The sequence below is a fragment of the Symphodus melops genome, assembly GCF_947650265.1.
Source record: "Symphodus melops genome assembly, chromosome: 11".
NCBI lineage: Eukaryota > Metazoa > Chordata > Actinopteri > Labriformes > Labridae > Symphodus > Symphodus melops.
The window spans coordinates 10,092,198-10,112,323 of NC_136701.1; the positions used below are offsets into that span (position 1 = coordinate 10,092,198).

General features: G+C 38.7%; 3 protein-coding genes across 3 annotated transcripts; 1 reads left to right on the forward strand and 2 right to left on the reverse strand.

Moving 5' to 3' along the window:
* Positions 1 to 3,323: 3,323 nt before the first annotated feature.
* On the forward strand, positions 3,324 to 7,901 carry cnga2b (cyclic nucleotide gated channel subunit alpha 2b; the record flags this gene model as incomplete). Its single annotated transcript, XM_079355132.1, has 7 exons — positions 3,324 to 3,396; positions 3,588 to 3,696; positions 3,895 to 4,005; positions 4,535 to 4,708; positions 5,214 to 5,321; positions 5,454 to 5,560; positions 6,180 to 7,901. 7 exons carry the CDS (start codon positions 3,324 to 3,326, stop codon positions 7,670 to 7,672), a joined length of 2,175 nt encoding a protein of 724 aa, XP_079211258.1. The 3' UTR covers positions 7,673 to 7,901.
* A 3,308-nt stretch (positions 7,902 to 11,209) lies between these two features.
* Positions 11,210 to 15,324, reverse strand: rraga (Ras-related GTP binding A). The gene is made up of 10 exons (XM_079355328.1): positions 15,163 to 15,324; positions 14,766 to 14,860; positions 13,971 to 14,070; positions 13,818 to 13,884; positions 13,482 to 13,704; positions 13,116 to 13,211; positions 12,890 to 13,012; positions 12,693 to 12,784; positions 12,489 to 12,604; positions 11,210 to 11,801 (listed from the first exon to the last, which is right to left on the reverse strand). Exons 2-10 carry the CDS (start codon positions 14,790 to 14,792, stop codon positions 11,698 to 11,700), a joined length of 948 nt encoding a protein of 315 aa, XP_079211454.1. The 5' UTR covers positions 14,793 to 14,860; positions 15,163 to 15,324; the 3' UTR covers positions 11,210 to 11,697.
* Positions 15,325 to 16,460: 1,136 nt separating this feature from the next.
* On the reverse strand, positions 16,461 to 20,069 carry LOC306831533 (charged multivesicular body protein 1b). The gene is made up of 8 exons (XM_079355689.1): positions 19,907 to 20,069; positions 19,029 to 19,126; positions 18,764 to 18,910; positions 18,576 to 18,644; positions 18,373 to 18,480; positions 18,251 to 18,294; positions 17,959 to 18,031; positions 16,461 to 17,143 (listed from the first exon to the last, which is right to left on the reverse strand). Exons 1-8 carry the CDS (start codon positions 19,920 to 19,922, stop codon positions 17,099 to 17,101), a joined length of 600 nt encoding a protein of 199 aa, XP_079211815.1. The 5' UTR covers positions 19,923 to 20,069; the 3' UTR covers positions 16,461 to 17,098.
* Between the last annotated feature and the right edge of the window lie 57 nt (positions 20,070 to 20,126).

Below are 20,126 nucleotides of genomic sequence, written 5' to 3' on the forward strand. Positions count from 1 at the left end.
ATGTCTACTGTCTATCCTCAAAGAAAACATTGGTCATACTTTGAACATTGACATAAGCATGTTAAAAGCCTGGTACAAAACCTGGTTTCAGTATGACGAGCTCATTTATTTATTGGTTAAAAGATGTGGGAAGATTTTTTGAATAACTTCTCTGTTTTGAATGTATTGAGGATATGAGTTTTGCATACATTTGCATAATTGAGGGCATGGCTGAGTTGGGGTGGATCCATTGTAGCTGTTTGCCAGGGGGCTCACATTGAGATAGCTTTTTTTAACATACAACCATTGTTGCTCAGTCTGTAATACATCTATCTTAAATGAGGTTTTCACTCTTTTAACACTTCATGGTCATGTGCAATTTTTCCCAGGTGTATCTACAGAGTTAAGTGTACAAACACAGCGACATTCCATAAACACAGAAACATAAAGCTAACGCTAAATGCACAGCACTTAGCAAACTTGCTGTCCCTGAGAACAATATTCACCTACCAACACCATTAAACGGAGAGCCAACTGAGCCTCTGCATCTTTGAAATTATAGTGAGTGTGTGTGAGTGTGTATATATATATATATATATATACACACACATATATACATATATACGTATATATACACATATACATATATATACATATATATATATACACACACACATATACACATATATATATATATATACATATATATTTGCATTTCATGAAAAATAGAAATAGTAAAAATGCTAAACCTAAAGGAAGACTTTAAATTCCCTTTTTCATTTAAATCTTATCTTAAAGGCAGGGTTGGTCATTTTACAAAAATAGTATCATTTTGAAGGTAGCGTTCCCTCTGTGCGCCCTCAAAAGCCCCGCCCCTCACTTCCATACACAAGCAGCATATGTCCAGAAGCGGGCCTCAGCTCGTGCTTTGAGTGTGGGCTCTTGCTTACATCGGGTACAGAACGAGTAGGAAGATAGGAAGGCGTGATTGGTTCATCAAATTGGTACCTTGTGGCAGACATTGGTTAGAGTTTTTACATGCTGCTGGAGATGACGGATTCTCTTTCTTTCTTTTTTAGAGCACGAGCAATTAATTTCTGTCAGGACCTAAAGACAATTTCAACCAAAATCTTAAAAAGTATATCTGGAGAAAATGACCAAACTGGGCTTTAATTGAAAAACCAACAGTGACAATCATTGCCTGCAGAACCATTTATGTCTATAACAAACCTTTACTAGCAGAAACAGCACACATTAGTTCTATGAAAAATTATTTCTCACAATATTACCCCACTTTCTTTTTACTGCTGCCTTCTTCTCCTCTCTCTTATCTCACTTTATGTTTTACAGCCCTGTTGTCTTTAACTTCCTTTTTCTGACTGTATGGTGAAGTTTCTGTCGTAAACTACACCTTGTAAAAAATATACAACTTAACTTTATTACAGCACACACATACTCTTGTTTGTGTTTCCTCTCCCAGCTGTTTTGTTGCATTGGCACTGAGCCCAATAATAGACAAAAAATCCACAAACACTATGGTTCTCTCACACTTCAGATAGAGAATGCAACCGAGGATATACGTGGCACATTCTAGTTTACCGTTCACTGGACTGAATCTCCATCAGATGTAAGGTCTTCAGGGCTTCACTCTACTTGCTGCTTTGAGTATTTTTCCAATTCATCTGTTTTATAACAGATGAATTCTGTCAGAGAGCAAGATGAGACAGGCAGTCTCCAGTGGCCTTCATCATATTCATTTTCAAGCTCCATTTACCTCAGGAAGTGTGTCTTGTTGGTAGGTTTGGGATTTAAAAAAACAACGCCTCTAAGTACAAAATACTGAAAAGTTCATCATGGAAAAATACCTTCAAAAGCTTGATAGAACATTTCGAGCCAACATTGAAAGAAGTATTTTGAGATAAAACTTGTTGAACACATTGTAATCTACTAAATTACTTTTCAGTTAATTATTCATTTGTCTGTAAATTAGAGTTTCAAGTAAATGCTTTCAGTTGTTTCATATCATCACACAATATAACATATGTCAAAGCACCAATAAAACCAAACAAAGTAGATGAAATGAAGGAAATCAGAAGAAGACAGTCCTACATGAGACATATGCAGGCTAAAAGATTTTCCATGCAGCATATTTACAATATTATACGTTTATGAGCTACACAGGGAAAGTTGAATAAATTGTGCAACAAATAAAATGTCCTGTTGATTTGTGCGTTTGTTTGTGCTGTATCGAAGTTATAAGAAATATGCAGAAAAAGAGCTCTGCAGGTCTTCCCTGAAGACTCCTTAGTCTAAAGCTGACATCTGGGCTCTTAACTGTGCAAAGAATTCCCCGCCTTGCGTTGCCGATCCTGCCAGCCATCCAGGATCAGGTAAACCATGTGTTGCTGTTCTTGAGGGGAAAGCCTCAAGAGCCAGCTCACAGAAACACATTGCAAGAATGGCTCGCGACTTGGTTGTACTCAGTAGTGTTAGGTGCAGTTTTTCCATTTGCAGACTTGTCACTGAGGATGGATCGGTTGGGAACGAGCTGTTCTGGGTGTGTCTGTGTGAAGTCACCATGAGGATTTTATTGGATTAATTTAAGAAAACGGAAGGTAAGAATATCATGTCATGATTCATGTTCACTTAAAATCCCCTTCATTCCATTTGTCTTTTTTGTTATTTTTACAGCAAATCTTAAAACATTAGAAACAGACAATGGACTTTTATTCATGAAGTAAAACAATAAAATAAATGGTTTATTTATATTTACTGTAATATGTATTAGTAGTCAATTAAAAAGAAGAACTTGACACTTTTACTGTAAAAATGTATTCAGTTAAAGATGCATAAAATCACACTTGCATGTAACGATATGGAGAAAAACATTACTCTGATTTATTTATGATTTGTTCATATAAAATGCGAACATTTCTTTATTTGCATATGTGCTGTGAAATAGTACATCTTTTATGTCAAAAGAAGGATTTTTTCATTTTAAAAAACACACTTAAATACTTCATTTCTTTATAACTATGCCACATAAATGACACTTTGATTTCAGCTCTGTGGTTTCCAAAGTGATGAAGCTCCTCAGGGAGAGCAGCTGATTGGCTCACTGAGCCTCCGAGCTTCAAGCCAACCGTGCATGTGTGTGTTTTCGTTAATGATCTACCAATTAGTCACACATTGGTAACAGAAACCTAAACACCTCATCACCTGTCTGCGCTGCTAAGGGTGAAGCGGTGTCACTAGGTGCTCTAACATCTTTGGGGATGTTAGCTTTTGCACTTGGAAACACATTTTAGATGAACTCCCACCAACGCAAAACTGCATTTAAAACAATGCAGCATCTCTATCATGTCACTGAGTTTATCTACAGTTACCACAGCAACCAGCTGCTGTGTGTCAGGGCAGGTGAGGGGCAGACAGTCCCAGTCCTTCCCCTTCCCTCAGTCCCCTGACTATAAATACTCCCAGAGATTCCCTGTTAACAACAAACACTTTGCTCAGCATGCACCGTGGCACTGCAGAAAAACTTGAGCAAAAGCTCCTCTCACGTTGAATAGATGACTGCTTTCATATAAATGTTTTCTCAACCCCTTCAGATCTGAAAATGACAGGCCATCCAGCGAAGACAGAGCTGTCTCCTCACAATCTGTCAGTGAAGACCACTCTGGAGGAGGAGATCGATAGAGCTGAGAGCATTCTTAGCAGGTGACAAAAACATTTGTTTTAATTTTCTAGCCTTAGAGGTTTTGACTAAGATTAGTAAAATGTAAAATATTTCAGTTATTTTACTTGTTTCTTTTATTTGTCAAGAGACCATTTACAATATTAAACATAAATGTTGCCATTTGATGTATTTTACCAGAGTTAGCCGAGAGCCAAACAAGTTTTTCTTTTATCTTCCAGGGTGCCATCTGTGTGTGATGACACATCCTCAGAGCTACAAAGAGTTGCTACACTCGATCCTAATGGAAGAGACTCCAGAAACTCTTTTCAAAGGGTCGGAGCAATCTCAAGGTAAAACTTTACTCCCAGCTATGGCACATCAGCCTTCTACACAAAACCTTACTGATCATATAAGCAGCTCATGGTCTTTTGTACCAACAAAGTTTGAAAGAAAATCATGAAAAGTTTGTTTGAAGTTGTCTTAGGGTCACAGGCTGGGAAAAAAAGTACACATTCAGAGATACAAAGTTTGGGAGTTTTTGCATGACTCCATTTTTTACATTTTACCTAAAGCTGTGATTATTTTGTTTGATTTATAGTATATGAGCCTGCATATTTCTTGTATTTATACGTGTGTGTGTGTGTGTGTGTGTGTGTGTGTGTGTGTGTGTGTGTGTGTGTGTGTGTGTGTGTGTGTGTGTGTGTGTGTGTGTGTGTGTGTGTGTGTGTGTCGGTGTGTGTGTGTCGGTGTGTGTGTGTCGGTGTGTGTGTGTGTGTGTGTGTGTGTGTGTGTGTGTGTGTGTGTGTGTGTGTGTGTGTGTGTGTGTGTGTGTGTGTGTGTGTGTGTGTGTGTGTGTTTGTGTGTGTGTGTGTCTCTCAGACTGGTGAGCCTGGTGGTGAGACTGAGGGAATGGGCACACAGGAGCCTGTTGGAGGAGGAAGAACGACCGGACTCTTTCCTCGAGCGTTTTCGGGGTCCTGAGTTGAGAATAGCCCCGAGCCGTGCCAGCAACACTCAGCCTGATGCCAATGGTAACACCAAAGGGATCTTTAGGTATGCCTGTCAGTCACCTTGAACCATGCACTCTGAATATATTGTATACATTAACAGCTCTGCAATAATACCACATTCACAAAAAGTAAATCATTCAGAAATATAGTTCACATACCAGTAAAAATCTTTAAGGATTGTGGGTCTGTTCTTGTACATGGTAATGTTTAGGGTTAGAAAATCAGTGGGACACTCCTGGGGAAAAATCAAGCTTTAAACTGTCCATTAGAGGATTACTATTTTAATACATTATTTTAGCTTCACTCTTGATAAAAAAAGATATTTTGGGTAAAATATTACACGTACCTTTGGTAAGTGGCCATATAAACAGCACTAGTTTGAGACCTGATTTAAATTCTCAGATGTTATCAATGATGGTTTTTGTTGCATTGCATCATTTTATGTTTTGTAGCTGCTTTCATCTTTTGATGTCTCTTCCAAAGATAAAAGATTTAGGTATTAGTAAAACACATACGCCACATCATCTATTATCTCTCCATCCTTTCAGGAAAAAGTGGGATCTGTTTGTGGTGTCCCCAGCAGATAATGCGTACTACCGCTGGTTATTTGTTATCGCCACAGCCGTGCTCTACAACTGGTTCCTTGTTGTCGCCAGGTAATAACATAACAGTGTTCATCTGTTGGCTCCCTGCAGCCTCCATTGATGACGGATGATGAATGGAGTAAATGTGTGTACTTTCCACTTGTAAGACTGGATTTGTAAATCATTTTTCATTTACATTAACAGGGCATGCTTTGACAAGTTACAGGTGGGAAATTACATCTGCTGGCTGGTGTTGGACTACATGTCTGACTTTGTGTACATAATGGACACTTGCGTCCGACTTCGCACAGGTATTTCAAATGATTGTGATGAACTTATGCTATTTTTTATGCTATAACACTTTTGGAAAATATCATGTGATCTACCTCTGGCATGTAACAGGTAGCATTTAAGCAATGAGGACAATTTTCAATGAAAACAGTTGCTTGTGGTTGCTTGAATACCAAACACTTTAGCTTAAGCTTTGATAATTGGTGCCATACCTCTTTAGTACCAATGGTTAAACATTTATTACATATTGTTTCTGATTCTGAATGTTGTAGTTTTCTGTGTATGGATGTTTTATGATTGATGTCATTGTTTGCATTGCCCAGTACACTGAAGGGATCCTAATCTAGACACCAGCATGGCACTGAAATAATGTTAGAAGCTGCTGGGCTGGCAGCCTCTGTCTTAAAGGCATTTCTGATACTAGTATGGAATCACCTAAAGTACTAGCTGCTGCAAGATACAAACAGTTCAGTAATTTATCTCTTAGTTTTTTTACCTAAAGCATACGTTTTCACGAAAGATATTTGATCTTTGATTCGTATTGTTGGTGGGGTTTTTTCATCCGCAGATTTGAATAAAGAGACCAGTGAGCCGAGATTACTTTGAAACTGAATTTGTGCTCTCTCTCTTTCCTCTCAGGTTTTCTTGAACAAGGTCTGCTAGTGAAGGACCATGTCAAGCTTAGAGACAGCTACGTCCGAACGTTACAGTTCAAGCTGGACGTACTGTCCATCCTGCCCACTGACCTGGCATATATCTCTACTGGCATCCACACACCACAGCTTAGGTTTAATCGCTTGCTGCGCTTCCCTCGCATGTTTGAATTCTTTGACCGCACAGAAACACGCACCAACTACCCCAACATCTTTCGTATTGGCAACCTGGTGCTTTACATCCTGGTCATCATTCACTGGAACGCCTGCATTTATTATGCAATCTCTAAGTCTTTGGGGTTTGGCTCGGACACTTGGGTGTTCCCAAACATCTCCAAACCTGAGTATTCCTCCCTGACTCGGAGTTATGTCTACTGTCTGTACTGGTCCACTCTTACTCTTACCACTATCGGAGAGATGCCCTCACCAGTGCGAGATGAGGAGTACCTCTTTGTGGTCTTTGACTTTCTTGTTGGAGTGCTGATCTTTGCCACAATTGTGGGAAATGTTGGCTCTATGATCGCCAACATGAATGCTACGCGTGCAGAATTTCAAGCTCGGATAGATGCCATCAAACACTACATGCATTTTCGCAAAGTAAGCAAAGAACTGGAGACACGTGTGATTAAATGGTTCGACTATCTCTGGACCAACAAAAAAGCAGTAGACGAGCAGGAGGCGCTAAAGAACTTGCCAAACAAATTGCGGGCTGAGATTGCTATTAATGTACATCTGGAGACCCTGAAGAAAGTCCGCATTTTTCAAGACTGTGAGGCGGGACTGCTGGTAGAGCTTGTGCTTAAACTCAGACCACAGGTCTTTAGTCCAGGGGACTACATCTGTAGAAAAGGGGACATAGGGAAAGAGATGTATATCATTAAAGAGGGGAAGCTGGCTGTTGTGGCTGATGACGGGGTCACACAGTACGCTCTCCTCACAGCTGGTAGCTGCTTTGGGGAAATCAGCATCCTAAACATAAAGGGAAGTAAGATGGGAAATCGGCGGACAGCCAACATTCGCAGCTTGGGTTACTCTGATCTCTTCTGCCTCTCTAAGGACGACTTGATGGAAGCAATGACTGAGTATCCAGATGCTAAGACTGTTCTAGAGGAGAGGGGCCGGGAGATCCTGATGAAGGAGGGTCTGCTGGATGAGAACGCAGAGAGTGGTGGGCTGCAGAAGGAGGACACAGAGGAGAAGTTGGAGAGGCTGGAGTCCTCTCTGGACACTCTTCAGACTCGCTTTTCCCGTCTGCTCAGCGAGTACACACATACTCAGCTGCGGCTGAAGCAGCGCATCACTCTGCTGGAGCGACAGCTGAACCAAACGGACTGTGGCGCTGATGCAAGTGATGACAATGATGCGGACACAGACATTGTCAATGACAGTAACTGTGGGTCTGTTGCACGAACAGATGGGTCTCCACATCGGAATAGTGTGCGAAAGGAGGAGAGACAGAGCCCAACACCAAAACATTAACTTTCATGCTAAGGACAATTTTCTTCAAGGATTCATCATTATTAAGAAGACACCTTTTATAACCTCGGATGTGAGAATGAGTGTAAAGAAATGTCTGCATGTAAATAAACATGAAATTGAGTAAAAAAGGAAAAAGTAGTTGGATGCAACAGTCATGTCCATACAGTCTACACAACCAGCAGGGAGCATACCACATCAAGCTAGGTAAAAAATGAGGCTCAAATATGATTTGTAGTCAGAAAGATTTGTTGTAAATACTGAATTCTTTTGATTTTGTTCTATCTTCTAATGACTGTATGTCCTGTCTTCTTTATTGTGTTTTTATATTTGTATGACATTTTCAATTGGGTAAAATTTAATTTTGATAGTTAATATTTTTACCTTTTACCTATATTTTTTTTTTGCTAAATCTCTTACGGTGAGGTTTTGAGACAAGCCCTCATGGTTTCTACCTCAGCTGCACATTTCTTTTATTTTTAATTGCTTTTTCCTGTTCGACTCTTCTTTTAACAATGTGCAAATGAACTAAACTAAGCTAGATCCTGACACAGAGAGAGAGCCAATAAGTGATGAGCAAAAATATACCAACAAAACAGAGACACTAGGTAACATTTAAAAACCTGTCAAACGCAATTGAAATTTCACTTTTTTGAAATTTCAGACCAGAAATCACAGAATGGTTGTCAAGGTTTTTGGGTGACTTGTAAATGTCTTGGGTTTGGTTGCATCAGCAGAGCGATTCATTTCTCCTGATGTGTTTCATATTATGCTCTGTCACTGCACGCCTTGTCTGTTACAGCATGCTTCTCCTGGGTAAAAGTCCAAAGAGAGATGACGAGAGGACATTTGCTGAGTGCATAAACATAAACAGCTTCAAGCTCAGGCATAAATGATAGTTATCCTAACTATCGTTTGTTAGGAAAGTGACTCACCTGCCCTTTGCTTGCCATAACATTTACTCTGCTGTTCTTATTTAGGAATGAGTGAGACACTTTGTCTCTAAGTTTGATTCTTTTCTATGATAGCAACTCTCTCTCAGAAGCTGGGACTGGGGATTTTCCAGTTATTTAGCGTCTGCATTCCAGGATACAACTCAACCACATGAGCAGTGCCGATAAGCACAGCTGGAACAATGCCTCTGTACCAGAGCTGGCTGTGATAAAGAGGCAGGAGGTATTGAGTGCACATTCACTGCAGCGCCTGAAGGAATGGGTGGGGATCAAGTACAATGGACCAAAATCCAGTCACTGTGTACCTACTGTGGACGCATCAAGCAAAAAATATACAGTTTCTCTTTGATCTGCCTCATAGGAAACAAGACAGCAACAGATTTTAAAATTATTTTGGGATCGAAGTATCAAACCTATTTTTTTCTGCAGCACATGAGGAGCTACAGAACCTTTTTGAAATCTTGAGTTTGGTATTATTTCCACATGACGTTTTTGGAAAACATAATGACCATATTTTGGCAAGAGATTGAAGCTGGAGGGTAGTGAAGGGTTGGCAAAAAAAAAACTGTTTCAGAGCACCACATGTATGAACATGACTAGTTCAATAGCTGAGTAATGTGCTTGAATCCACAGATAAATGTTCAAATGTGCTACTTCAAAATGAATCTAGATTTCACTCATCAAAATGCACTGCTAAAAAAAAGGGGGACACTTAAACAACACAATGTAATTACAACTCAATCACACTTCTGTTAAATCAAACTGTCCACTTCGGAAGCAACACTGATTGGCAATCAATTTCACATGCGGTTGTGCAAATGGAGTGGACAACAGGTGGAAATTATAGGCAATTTGCAAGACACCCCCAATAAAGGAGTGGTTCTGCATGGAAGTAAATCTGTGCAATCGGATTTTGAATTCAAAATTTTTTTCAATAATAAAAAAAAAATTAATGTAAAAAAAAAAAAAAAGTCTTTGTCTCAAAAAATTCAACACCTCAAAATATTTAATTCAACTTCCATTGATCATTTTTGTGTTTTGTTTTCAGCACATTCAGCTATGTAAAGAACAAAGCATTTAATAAGAATAATTCACTTGTTCAGATCTAGGATGTGTTCCCTTTAATTTTTTGAACAGTGTAGTTGGAGCATAACATTTCTTGACACCCTGTTATAGTAACTCCCCTTGTAGATGGCAAGTTAATTTACTGAATGAGCCTAGGTTATATGCATTAGACAGCTAAAAGTAGGAACATGTGCAGTAACTCAAAGCAACCACACCCTACTTATAACTTTTGAAGCCTTACAAATTCATTCCCTTTTAAATGTTATGAAGGAGAAAAGAGCTACCAAAATCTAGCTTTCCAGGCTTTATGTACTGTACTTGTTTTATTCTGTTGAATAGTCCAGTATATTTTTTTGGAGTAAAAAAAACAAAACATTACTTTTCCGTAACCTACACTGCAAGAACTGCTTTACTTTACAGCCAAATGTGTTTCAGTTTAACCAAAATACCTCGACGTAGCCTAACATGACCCATTAAAAACACAAATGTTGTTGGATGTGGTAAGTCTATGAGTAGGATACCATCAATAGTTTAAATCAATAAGAAGTGATTAAGTTGGCTTTAAGGGGTTTTGAATAACATTTGAATATTATTAGAGATGTAAATATTAAATAAGTACAAAGTTGTGGATTGCAGATGGCGCCACATTAAGGAGGTTATAGTCCTTCAAGCGGGACACCCAGATTTAAGTCCAGCTTGTGGCTCCTTTCCAGCATGTCATTCCCCACTATCACCCGTTTCCTACTCTATCCACTGTCTAATCAAATAAAGGCAAAAAGCCCCAAATAAACCTTAAAAAACAAGAAGCACATTTTTTTGCACAATGTAAAGACTAAACAAAATACTTTGAAAGCGTTTATGCCTTTCTTTAATAGGACAGTGGATAGAACAGGAAACTAGGGAGAGAATGGGGAATGAGATGCAGAAAAGGAGCCACAGGTCAGAATTGAACGCAGACTTGTAGGCCGCTTGAAGAACAGCAGCCTACAAACATGACCGCAACCGAGCCGCTCGGCCATCAGCACCCCCTTTCTTTCCATTTCAAAACAGAGAGAAAACTGTGTATGAAACTAGCTGCAAGATTTCATTCACAGTACAGTGACATAAGGAAGTGTTACTTTCAGTCATTTATTAGTTCAGCTTGTTACTTTGATTTAAAACAAGCTTCACTCACCTTTTTGTCTTGTCTGAAATTGGTGTTGTGATTCTATTTGTACTTCTGTCAATTTGCTTAACAGGTGCACTGAACTCTTACGCCCCCTTCACCACACACTCTTCTCTCTCTCTCTCACACACACACACACACACACACACACACACATAGAGCCCCCACCACATCAAACACTTGCCACCATATGTCATGTAGTGAGGACAACTGGCCCAGAGTGTCAAAAGACCTTGTGGCTGCTGCAGCGAGTTTGAGGAACAAGAGGAACAACTGCAGTTTCTGTTCAAGATAAACATGCTGCATGAAAGTTTCTTTTTACAGTCAAAACAGGAAAAAAGAAAAACAGAAAAGAGATGTTTTTTCTGAATATAATTATATTTTCCATCCGTTCAAAGTTAAACAGCTTACAAACTGCAGTTGAAAATCAAACAGTATCTACTGTTTGTCATTTAAAAATTAACATCCCCAAATCTCTGGGATTTCCTGCCTAGGGTGAATGAATCTAGCGTATAGGTCCATACAGGTGACAGCAACGGTAGCCCCGCCTTTCCCCCTCAATAGCAAACACAATATTTATTTTTTTACTTCAACTCATCAGGTTGGGGCAAATATTTCAACAGTATGTGTTGCTTCTCAAGATGCGTATGAACTGTGTAGAAATTTGACACAAAAAACCCCCAAACAAAACAAATCAAAAAATGATTCCTGCCCAGAAATAACTGTGATTGAATGTGAAGATATAGAAACAGTGCAGGGCTGCTTATATGCATCAGAGCTGAAAGACCACCACAGTGGCCTGTGGACTGATTGGCTGAGAGCATCCACTGGGTCAACTGGCCCGACTAACGCATTCGCATGTGCAGGCTGTGCTTGGGTCCATCCACCCGCTCCAACTTCTCAAAGTGTTTCCTAGCATTGCGGATGTTGATGAGAGTGGCTGCAGATGCTGAGAAAAATGGAAGAAAGGAGATTTTAAGTATTCTGAAGGCGAGGATTCAAGAATAATATATGTATTTTATTCACATCCTCACGCACACCCATAATCCATGAAGCCCCTTCTGACCAAGGAAAGAAAATAGAGCCTTTTACATATCCATGCTTATGGATTTGTAAACTGTGCACACAGATTTTAAACCTTGCACACAGTTTGCAAGCTATTTTGTGCTTTCATAATTCAAGTCTGTGCTGGTGTTTACAAATACATGCACATAGTTTGGGAAACCGTGCACATGGATTTGTAAACCCTGGGAATAGATCTACAAACAGCTTTCTATAATTGCTTTGTTACCTGAATCCCCAGAGGCTCAGTATGTAACAAATACTAATAACTGGCTTTCGCAGGTTAATGTAATTAATTATTTCAATATGCTTACATTTGTCTATAAGAAAGCCTGCTTATCTTCAGGAGTTGTTATTCTGCACTTAATGCACAGATTCATTTTAAAGCTTCTTAAGCTAACAGGCACGAGAATAGCTCATTATCTGAACACATTCTTGAGGATTCATCCAACACCCCTAAAGAGGTAGGGAGGGTTTTTGTGGTTTGAGTATGTCATATCTAGCCTATTTTTTCTCTCTCTTACAAGCTTCATCTTTAAGCTCACGTCAGAGAAATGCCATCTTCAAAACTTACGAATGGAGGGATCCGACATGATGACCATGACATATGTGTTGGAGGTGAAGACGTCAATGAAGGCAGCAAAGTTAGAGTTCCTCACTTCCATGCTTTGGAAAGAGGCTGCAAGTTTACTAGATGAGAAAAGCATACAACATCAGAAACATCAAAGCAATGAAGCAGAATAAATGTGGAGGGAGGGTGTCCTTCTACCGGACTCACCTACAGCTGAGTTTAAACTGTTTGATAATATTGCTGATCTTCTCAAAGCGATGAGCATCACGCTGCTCTTTGCACTGATAGTGGGAGATCACCTTCAAACGAAGAAACGAAACGCATAAACAACAACCAATTACTTCAATAAAAGGATGGAGATTTTCTACATGGACGGCTGAACCAGAGCGAGTGGCTGTTCTCACCAGGAAGGTGGCTCTCTCAAAAAGAAGAACTTCATCTGCCTCTATGATCTGTGCAAAATTTCTCAGGTTTGTCTCCAACTGCTGGACATTTGGGATGAGCTGGTACACAATGCTTGACCAGGCCTGCAAAAGACATTGAGAATGTTTCCTACAGTGTCCACCTTTTTACCAGACGTGTATTTCATAAAAATATGACACATGAAACATATGAAACATAGATCACAACCTTATACAGGGTCTCATCCCAGATTGAAGTCCTGAAGCATGTACAGGCCAGAGGTCTGGACAGTCTCTTCAGATCTTCTTCTCGTTCCTTAAAGATCTGTAAAAACACAAAACCCACTAAGTCAAATGGACAGTACTATATATCAACATCTCTTAAAATATATGAGTATAACGTGATGTGGCACTGTTTTCAAAATGGTAATAAATAATCCATGTTTTTTTTAAAAATTCCAAACAGTGAGGATGCAATTGTGCCAAAGAAAGAGTGCTGCAGGATCGTTGGCTTTCAAATCGTTTGCACTTTCTCCTTGTTAGAGAGAGCGGGAGAGACCACTATTATTGATAAAACAAAAACCATTGTGTTTACCAGATCTCTCTGGTCTTCCTGCACCAGGTCCATTTTGTGAACGAGGCAGAACACTTTTGCATCCGGGGAGTTCTGCAGAATGGCCTCCAGACATGACTGGTAATAGTGCATGTCTTTCTCCAGCTCACGGCTCTCAACATCGAACACATAAATAAGAACCTCTACGTTTCTGAAAATGTTGTCCCTCTGACTGGTGAAGTAGTTTTCCATGAACGTGTCCTGCCTGAGGGTTGGAGAGAGTAATGCTTTAAAGAGGAATTCAGATAATTGGAGAGAACTTTGAATCGGTTGAGATTGACAAAAGATAAAAGTATATAATGAACTAATGTACTTTACCCTCCACAGTCCCACAGGTTTAGGACCAGATTGCCAAGAAAACGAACATGAGAGTGCTCCACATCAACTGCACTCAACAACAGAAAAATGACAAGATATTGTTAAAAATAAGCATTTATCTTCAATTACCACTTTTACTTAAAGTTCTCTTACTTGTAGCTCCAAGGCGGCGTGTGTCTCGAGCTATGTAGTTGGCAAAGATGATTGATCTCATACTGGTCTTTCCAGACCCACTTTTTCCCATCAGTAACACCTGAAAGCATGAATGCTACATTTAGGACCATCACTGAACTATAAACCTTTCTTTTCCTCTCTGTGTATTCTCTTTCACACTCTTAAATAAATAAAAGCTGAATGATAGCGATGTAAGAACCTTGTATCCCAAGTAAAAGTCTACACATGTATCTCTTTTAGTAATATTTTCTGGTGTAACTGAGCATTAATATCATGGAGTTAAACTCAGATTATTTCAGAGCATGTTCGGCATAAAAAGGGGGTTCAAAATGTTGTGACTGCTAATATTAGTATTATTGTTGGAGTTGCAGCAATACACATTGTTACAACTCCAACAATAATACTACTAAGAAGCAGTCCTCCAGAGTGTGATATATTATTGGGATTCACAGTGATGCGTTTTGATTGTAGGGCTTTTAAAACGTGCAGTTTGAGACATGACTACAGCTGAGGAGTAGAAAAGTTATACAATAAATGTCTAAAATATTTTTTGATCTGATGTTTGATCATTGCACTTATTTCCAAGAACTACCAAAAACAAAATACACAAAAAAAGACTGACACAGTTCAGATTAGTCCAATGTAATACACTAAGTTTAGCTTAGAGTTTCAACCCCCTCAAAACACTTTGACTACAAATAACATGTTAACCTAATGTGAAAAAAGTTTAAACGATGTAAACTACATTTTTAAATTATGTCATGTATGATTCACCTTTTTCTTCATAGCTGTGCTGGACATCCCCCTTTGCAGACACGAAGTAGAGTATTCCTCTGGGCTGTAAGTCAGATGACTTCAGTATGTGTCTGCTGTAAAACAAACAACATTTTATCACCTCACTGCCAGCTCAGCTCTCACGAAGCAGAAACTTATCGATTATAAGACGAACACGTCGTACCAACATATGTATCATCCGCGTTGGCTCATAAGTACAAAACAACATTAAAAACAGCTCGCAAAATAAAGTCAAACTCTATTTACTGTTCCGCACGAGCACCGATGCTAATGCTAACAGAGCTAGCACGACAGAATCTAAAGATGTCCGGTAGCTAAGCAAAGCTAACACAGCAAGCGAGCTCAGTAGATATTGAATAGACTTTCTTCTACTTACCAAGACAGGGTAGAGGTGCGTCTTAAATTCAAGCTGTTTCAGCAAACGTTTCTGTTTTTCAGGCACAGAGCTGTACACATTACTTGGAAGAAGAAGGTAGTGAAGTCAAGATCAGCTGCTTCCTGTTTACGCCAAAGTCACATGACGTGATAAAAACGCCGAAGCCCTGAGTTTTGTCTTACAGTGTCACTCGTTATCTGTATAAACGTCTGTATTTTAAGATTTATTCTGCTTCGTGTTCTTTTGTAAGTAAAGTTTTAAATATATAAATATTCATCAAAAGGTGTAATTAGTCAGGGTTAGGGTTAACACTAACTCTAATGGACCGAAAAGAGTGTAAATGTAGGACTCCAAGAAACAAGGCATTAGAAAGAGATGGGTTTTTTTTGTTTTGTTTTTTTTACCTTTTTCAATGTGTTTCACAAAAATGAACATTAATAGCAGTCGTTTCAACATAACTAAAACAGCCATTTACAATCACAGGTCAGCTACTACACGAGCAAAAAAAAAAAAAAATCAAGACACCAGAGGAGGTTTTTGACCCTGCAGAAACCAACTCTCTCAGAACGCTCCGTTTTGGGGTGTGTCTCTTTAAATGCAATGTATTTAAATGCATGTATTTAACTTCGAAAGGCAAGTGCCTTTCAAGTTAAATAATAAAATCTGTATTTTACAGACTCTCTGTCTTTGTCTAATATGGCTGTCAGCATGAACTAGTTAACCACAATTAAAGTCTGAAATGAATGCATACATTTTTTAAATCATGATTAATGGCGTTTTTATATCCTTCCAGAAGGTCTCAGTGTCGTCAGTGATAAAAAGAACAATACTCCTGCATCGTAAAATGTCTCATTTTATTTTGAATTCTTACTTTTCCCTTTTTTCATTTTGTTGATGATCATCATGAGTTCCTTTTTCTGTGGTTAAGTTAATGTCAGACCCTTCATACTAAAGGTTGTTACTTTAATTAAAAATGTACCGCTTGTATTTTGTGACGAGACGATGTAGATGCTTTATTTTTTCAGGGTTTATTTTGCTTCACCCATGCCTTTTGATAATTGATGTCTACTTCTTACTTTTTGCACAAAATAAAGAAAAATGAATATCCTTCCATCCACCCATTATAGGTCTATAGCTTACCATGTTTGAGCAGGCTTTGCATCCACTGGTTCACAGAGGATATCTATTGAAAACTGAGGCACGTATAGTTCCACAAATTGTTGAATACAAATGAAATGCTGATCAATGTGTAATTACTGTGAATAATGATTTGTAATTCAATGAAAGAGTCAAAAACATAAAAGTATTATAAAATTTTATTGATTACTTACTGAATGATATCGATCAAGAGTAACCCCTACCAAACGATCAGTGAAAATACTGATGATGATCAGGCAAACACACATGCCAATCATCCAGGATCTTCTTAAAATATTTGTCAGAAACACAACAAATCAACACAAGTCAACTCAACAGTGAAGTGTATGGTCATTCGGACACTGAGGAGAAAATGTATGGGTATGCATTTATGCACAGATAAACTAGACTTCTATGGTCAAGAAACATTATGCTTATTCACCATAAATAAATGAAATTCGCCTTCAAATAAAGGCTTACTGTCACTTGCAATTACTTCAAAACAGATAGGATGACCTCCAGCACACAAGTCCAACAATAAAGTGACATTTCTTTCTAGTAAATGTGTATATTTAAGAAATCTTTTTCCATCACCACTGTCTGTGTTAGTTTGCAGAAAGGTATTGAATGATAATAATAAACACAGAACAAACAGAGGCTATAGAAGCTCATCTGCAGAGATACATGAGATGTAAAGAGGAGGAACATGATGTAAAGCACATTTTTTTGAGTAATATTCAGGTCGCCTGAGAGCACTCCAGAGCGCTGTGTCAAGGTGCAAGTCCTCAGCAGCTGTCATTTACATTTGATCTCTAAGTCTGGCGAGCCTTTGGGATAGTTCATCCTTTGGACAACAGAGAGCAAAGACAGGTGTGAGTGAGGTAATAAAGACAAAGATAATATAATGACGCTTTTTTGCAAAAGTAGCATTTTTAAACTAAAATTCCGAACTTATTTCAAATGTTTGGAAATTAAAGGTCCCATATTCTGCTGTTTCTGGTTTTATTTGCTCTTTAGTGTGTTTTCCAGGTGTATGAAGAGGCACATCTATGTGCACAAATTTAAAGTCCTCCGAAAGGTGACTTCTCCCAGGTCCTAATGTCAGCAGTAGCAGTCGCTGCATGTAAAGTCCCTAGACCCCCCCAGTGTGACATCTTGCCAGTGTGATGTCACAGATCCAAGCCCATTGGCTCATTGTAGCAAGAGCAAGCTTGTGTTGCACCCCCATATGACATCCCTGCTGAGCGACTGAACAATTACAACAGAGCATAACGGCCGACCAATCAGATCAGACTAGGCCCAGGTGGGATCCCTGATTGTGGGGGATTCAGAGTGTTGAAAATACAGGCAGATGCATGGAGTACCAGTAGATGAAAACAGACACTTTTTCTGAAAATTAGTGATTGAGAATGTACTTACACATTTATTAGGTATATGAACCCAAAAAAGGGCATAACATGGGACATTTAATTGCTTTCAGATTAAACAAATGTGATCTCGGTTTCTCTCTATGTGATAACTTCTTTCATCACCTTTATACATGTGATGTTGAACAGACAATGAAGTGGTATTTTACTGATAAATATCCTGGTTTTGAATTTTTTATTTTATTTTTTTTTATTTGTGCCAAATGTAAAACGGTTTTAAAACAAAATGTACCTGTTCTGCAGAGGCCACGCTGGTACCCACTGATCCAGTCTGTCCCTGAGGAAGCTCCATGTTCAGGTCCAATCTATAAACAAACACATACACACGCATGTTCAAATCTCACTAAAAAGGATAAAAACACAATACGTCTATCATTTCAACAGTTCTACAAAGAATGCCAATCTAGTTGTTCACAGCAACCACAATTTACAATCTACAAATGCTTGACAAGAACGTGACCTTTAAAAAAAAGTTGGGATTTTACATTTTTAACAATTTTGAAATTTAAATCTGAAAAGCTTACCCTGCTTCATCTGCTAGTTCATGCATCAAGGAGTCCACTTGGTTCTAAAAGACAAATCAAATTTTAAGTGAATAGTTTGTCTTCAGAAGACAAAGTTAAGCAACGAGAGGAGAGAATTGTACCTGTGGTGTTGTGAGTGTTGTTGTGCTGCTCATGGTGTCCTCCATCTGGGCTGTCTGAACATCCAGAGTCTCAAACTGGTGCTCAAATTTGTCCATAAGGGCCGAAATCTTGAACAACAAAAGAAATTCTGTTAAAACTTCAGTTACCCAGTGTTTCAACAATTACAGTTTCTGCTAAAGACTGAAAAAGCAAAACACTCTACCTTTTCCAAATTCATAGACTTCAGGACAGAATCCATTCCTTTCACCACTCCAGCCATAGATTTGGTGACCTGACAAATAAAAGACACTCATTTCAATGGAGAAAATGACAAGCACAAACCTTATTCAGTCTACAGTGCCACTCTCAAAACTTTACAGTATCAAAAGGTGACCTCAGCATTCAACCTACCTGGTTCATTGTAACTGCAGTTTGGACCCTTGCTGCTACTGCATCAACGCGGGCACCCATCCGCAGGAAGTTCACAGACTGGTTCTTCTGTCTGATGGCGTTCTCTGCATGGATTCTCGCCACTTCCATATTCCCCTTCTGGATGGCCTATTAAGAACAATGAAGTGAGTCAGTAAAAAGTATTCCACAGCAATGACCAATTCATTAGTTTCTCATTTCATTTTATTTATATTAAGGCTATTACAGCATCAGAAGTGTAACTTACTTTCTTGACTTTTGACTTTTCAATTTTTTCCTGTTTGTCACATTTCGCCGAATTTCTTTGGAGATCTTTGGCGGCCATCTTCAGGTTGAAGAGATTTGCTGTGGCACTCAGTTAAAGACAACAATGTCCAAAAACAAACCAAACAAACCTCGAATGACAGATGTGGGTGTGGGGAATAGAAGCGGAAAGCCTCGACACATCCTGCTGTTTTCTTAATTGTAAATGTGTCTCGTAAAAATAAAAAATACAAACACTTTTTCCAGATTTAGCACCTCCGCAGGGACAGAAATAAACTGTGAACCCTGAAAAATAATGATGGATTTACTTACTTAATGATACAAAAACGAGACAAGTCTGTGCCCCTCTCAGCCCCTGTGGAGTCTTGTTTTTCACGATAAATATAATGTTACAGCTTTATTTTATGGACTTGAACGATATATAAAATAAAGACAATTAAACAACTTCATCAAGCTGTCACATAATAATAATAAGCGTGTTGCAAACTTTTATGGCTTTAGTGTTATATAAGGAGCTCTTAGCACAAACAACGTGTACAGAGGTTATTTAAAACTTTATTTTTCTGCAGTAACTGAGCACCTTGACTCCATGATCCAAATTACTTCACTTCAGTTGTATTTTCAGCCATTAGCATTGAAGCTTATGTGACTTTGGGTTCTTCTTCCCATTTTAGCAAAAACGAAAACCGATTAGAGAATGTTCACGTTGATAAAAAAAAAGGTACTACATGTGACTTTGGATAATGCCTAACATAATGTAAACTATGTAAGGAGTCCGTCGTCGCTTGAGCTCACCACATTATTATGTTCACTTGACGTTAAGGTTTAGCGTCGTTTCTCACCACTGTTTCTCAAGGATACTTTCCATTGACGGCATTTTGAGGCGACTCTTCGTAAATCCAACAAATACAGGATAAAATACTAATAGTAAGTCTGTAAAAAAAGCAGTCAAATAAAGCTTTCCTTGTAAGAAAAAGTTCAAACTGTCGAGTTTCAGTCGTCGCTTTCTTCGACACTTCCTGATGTTTTACCAAAATATGAACTACGTCATTGTCACGTGATGACGGTATTCCACCCTACG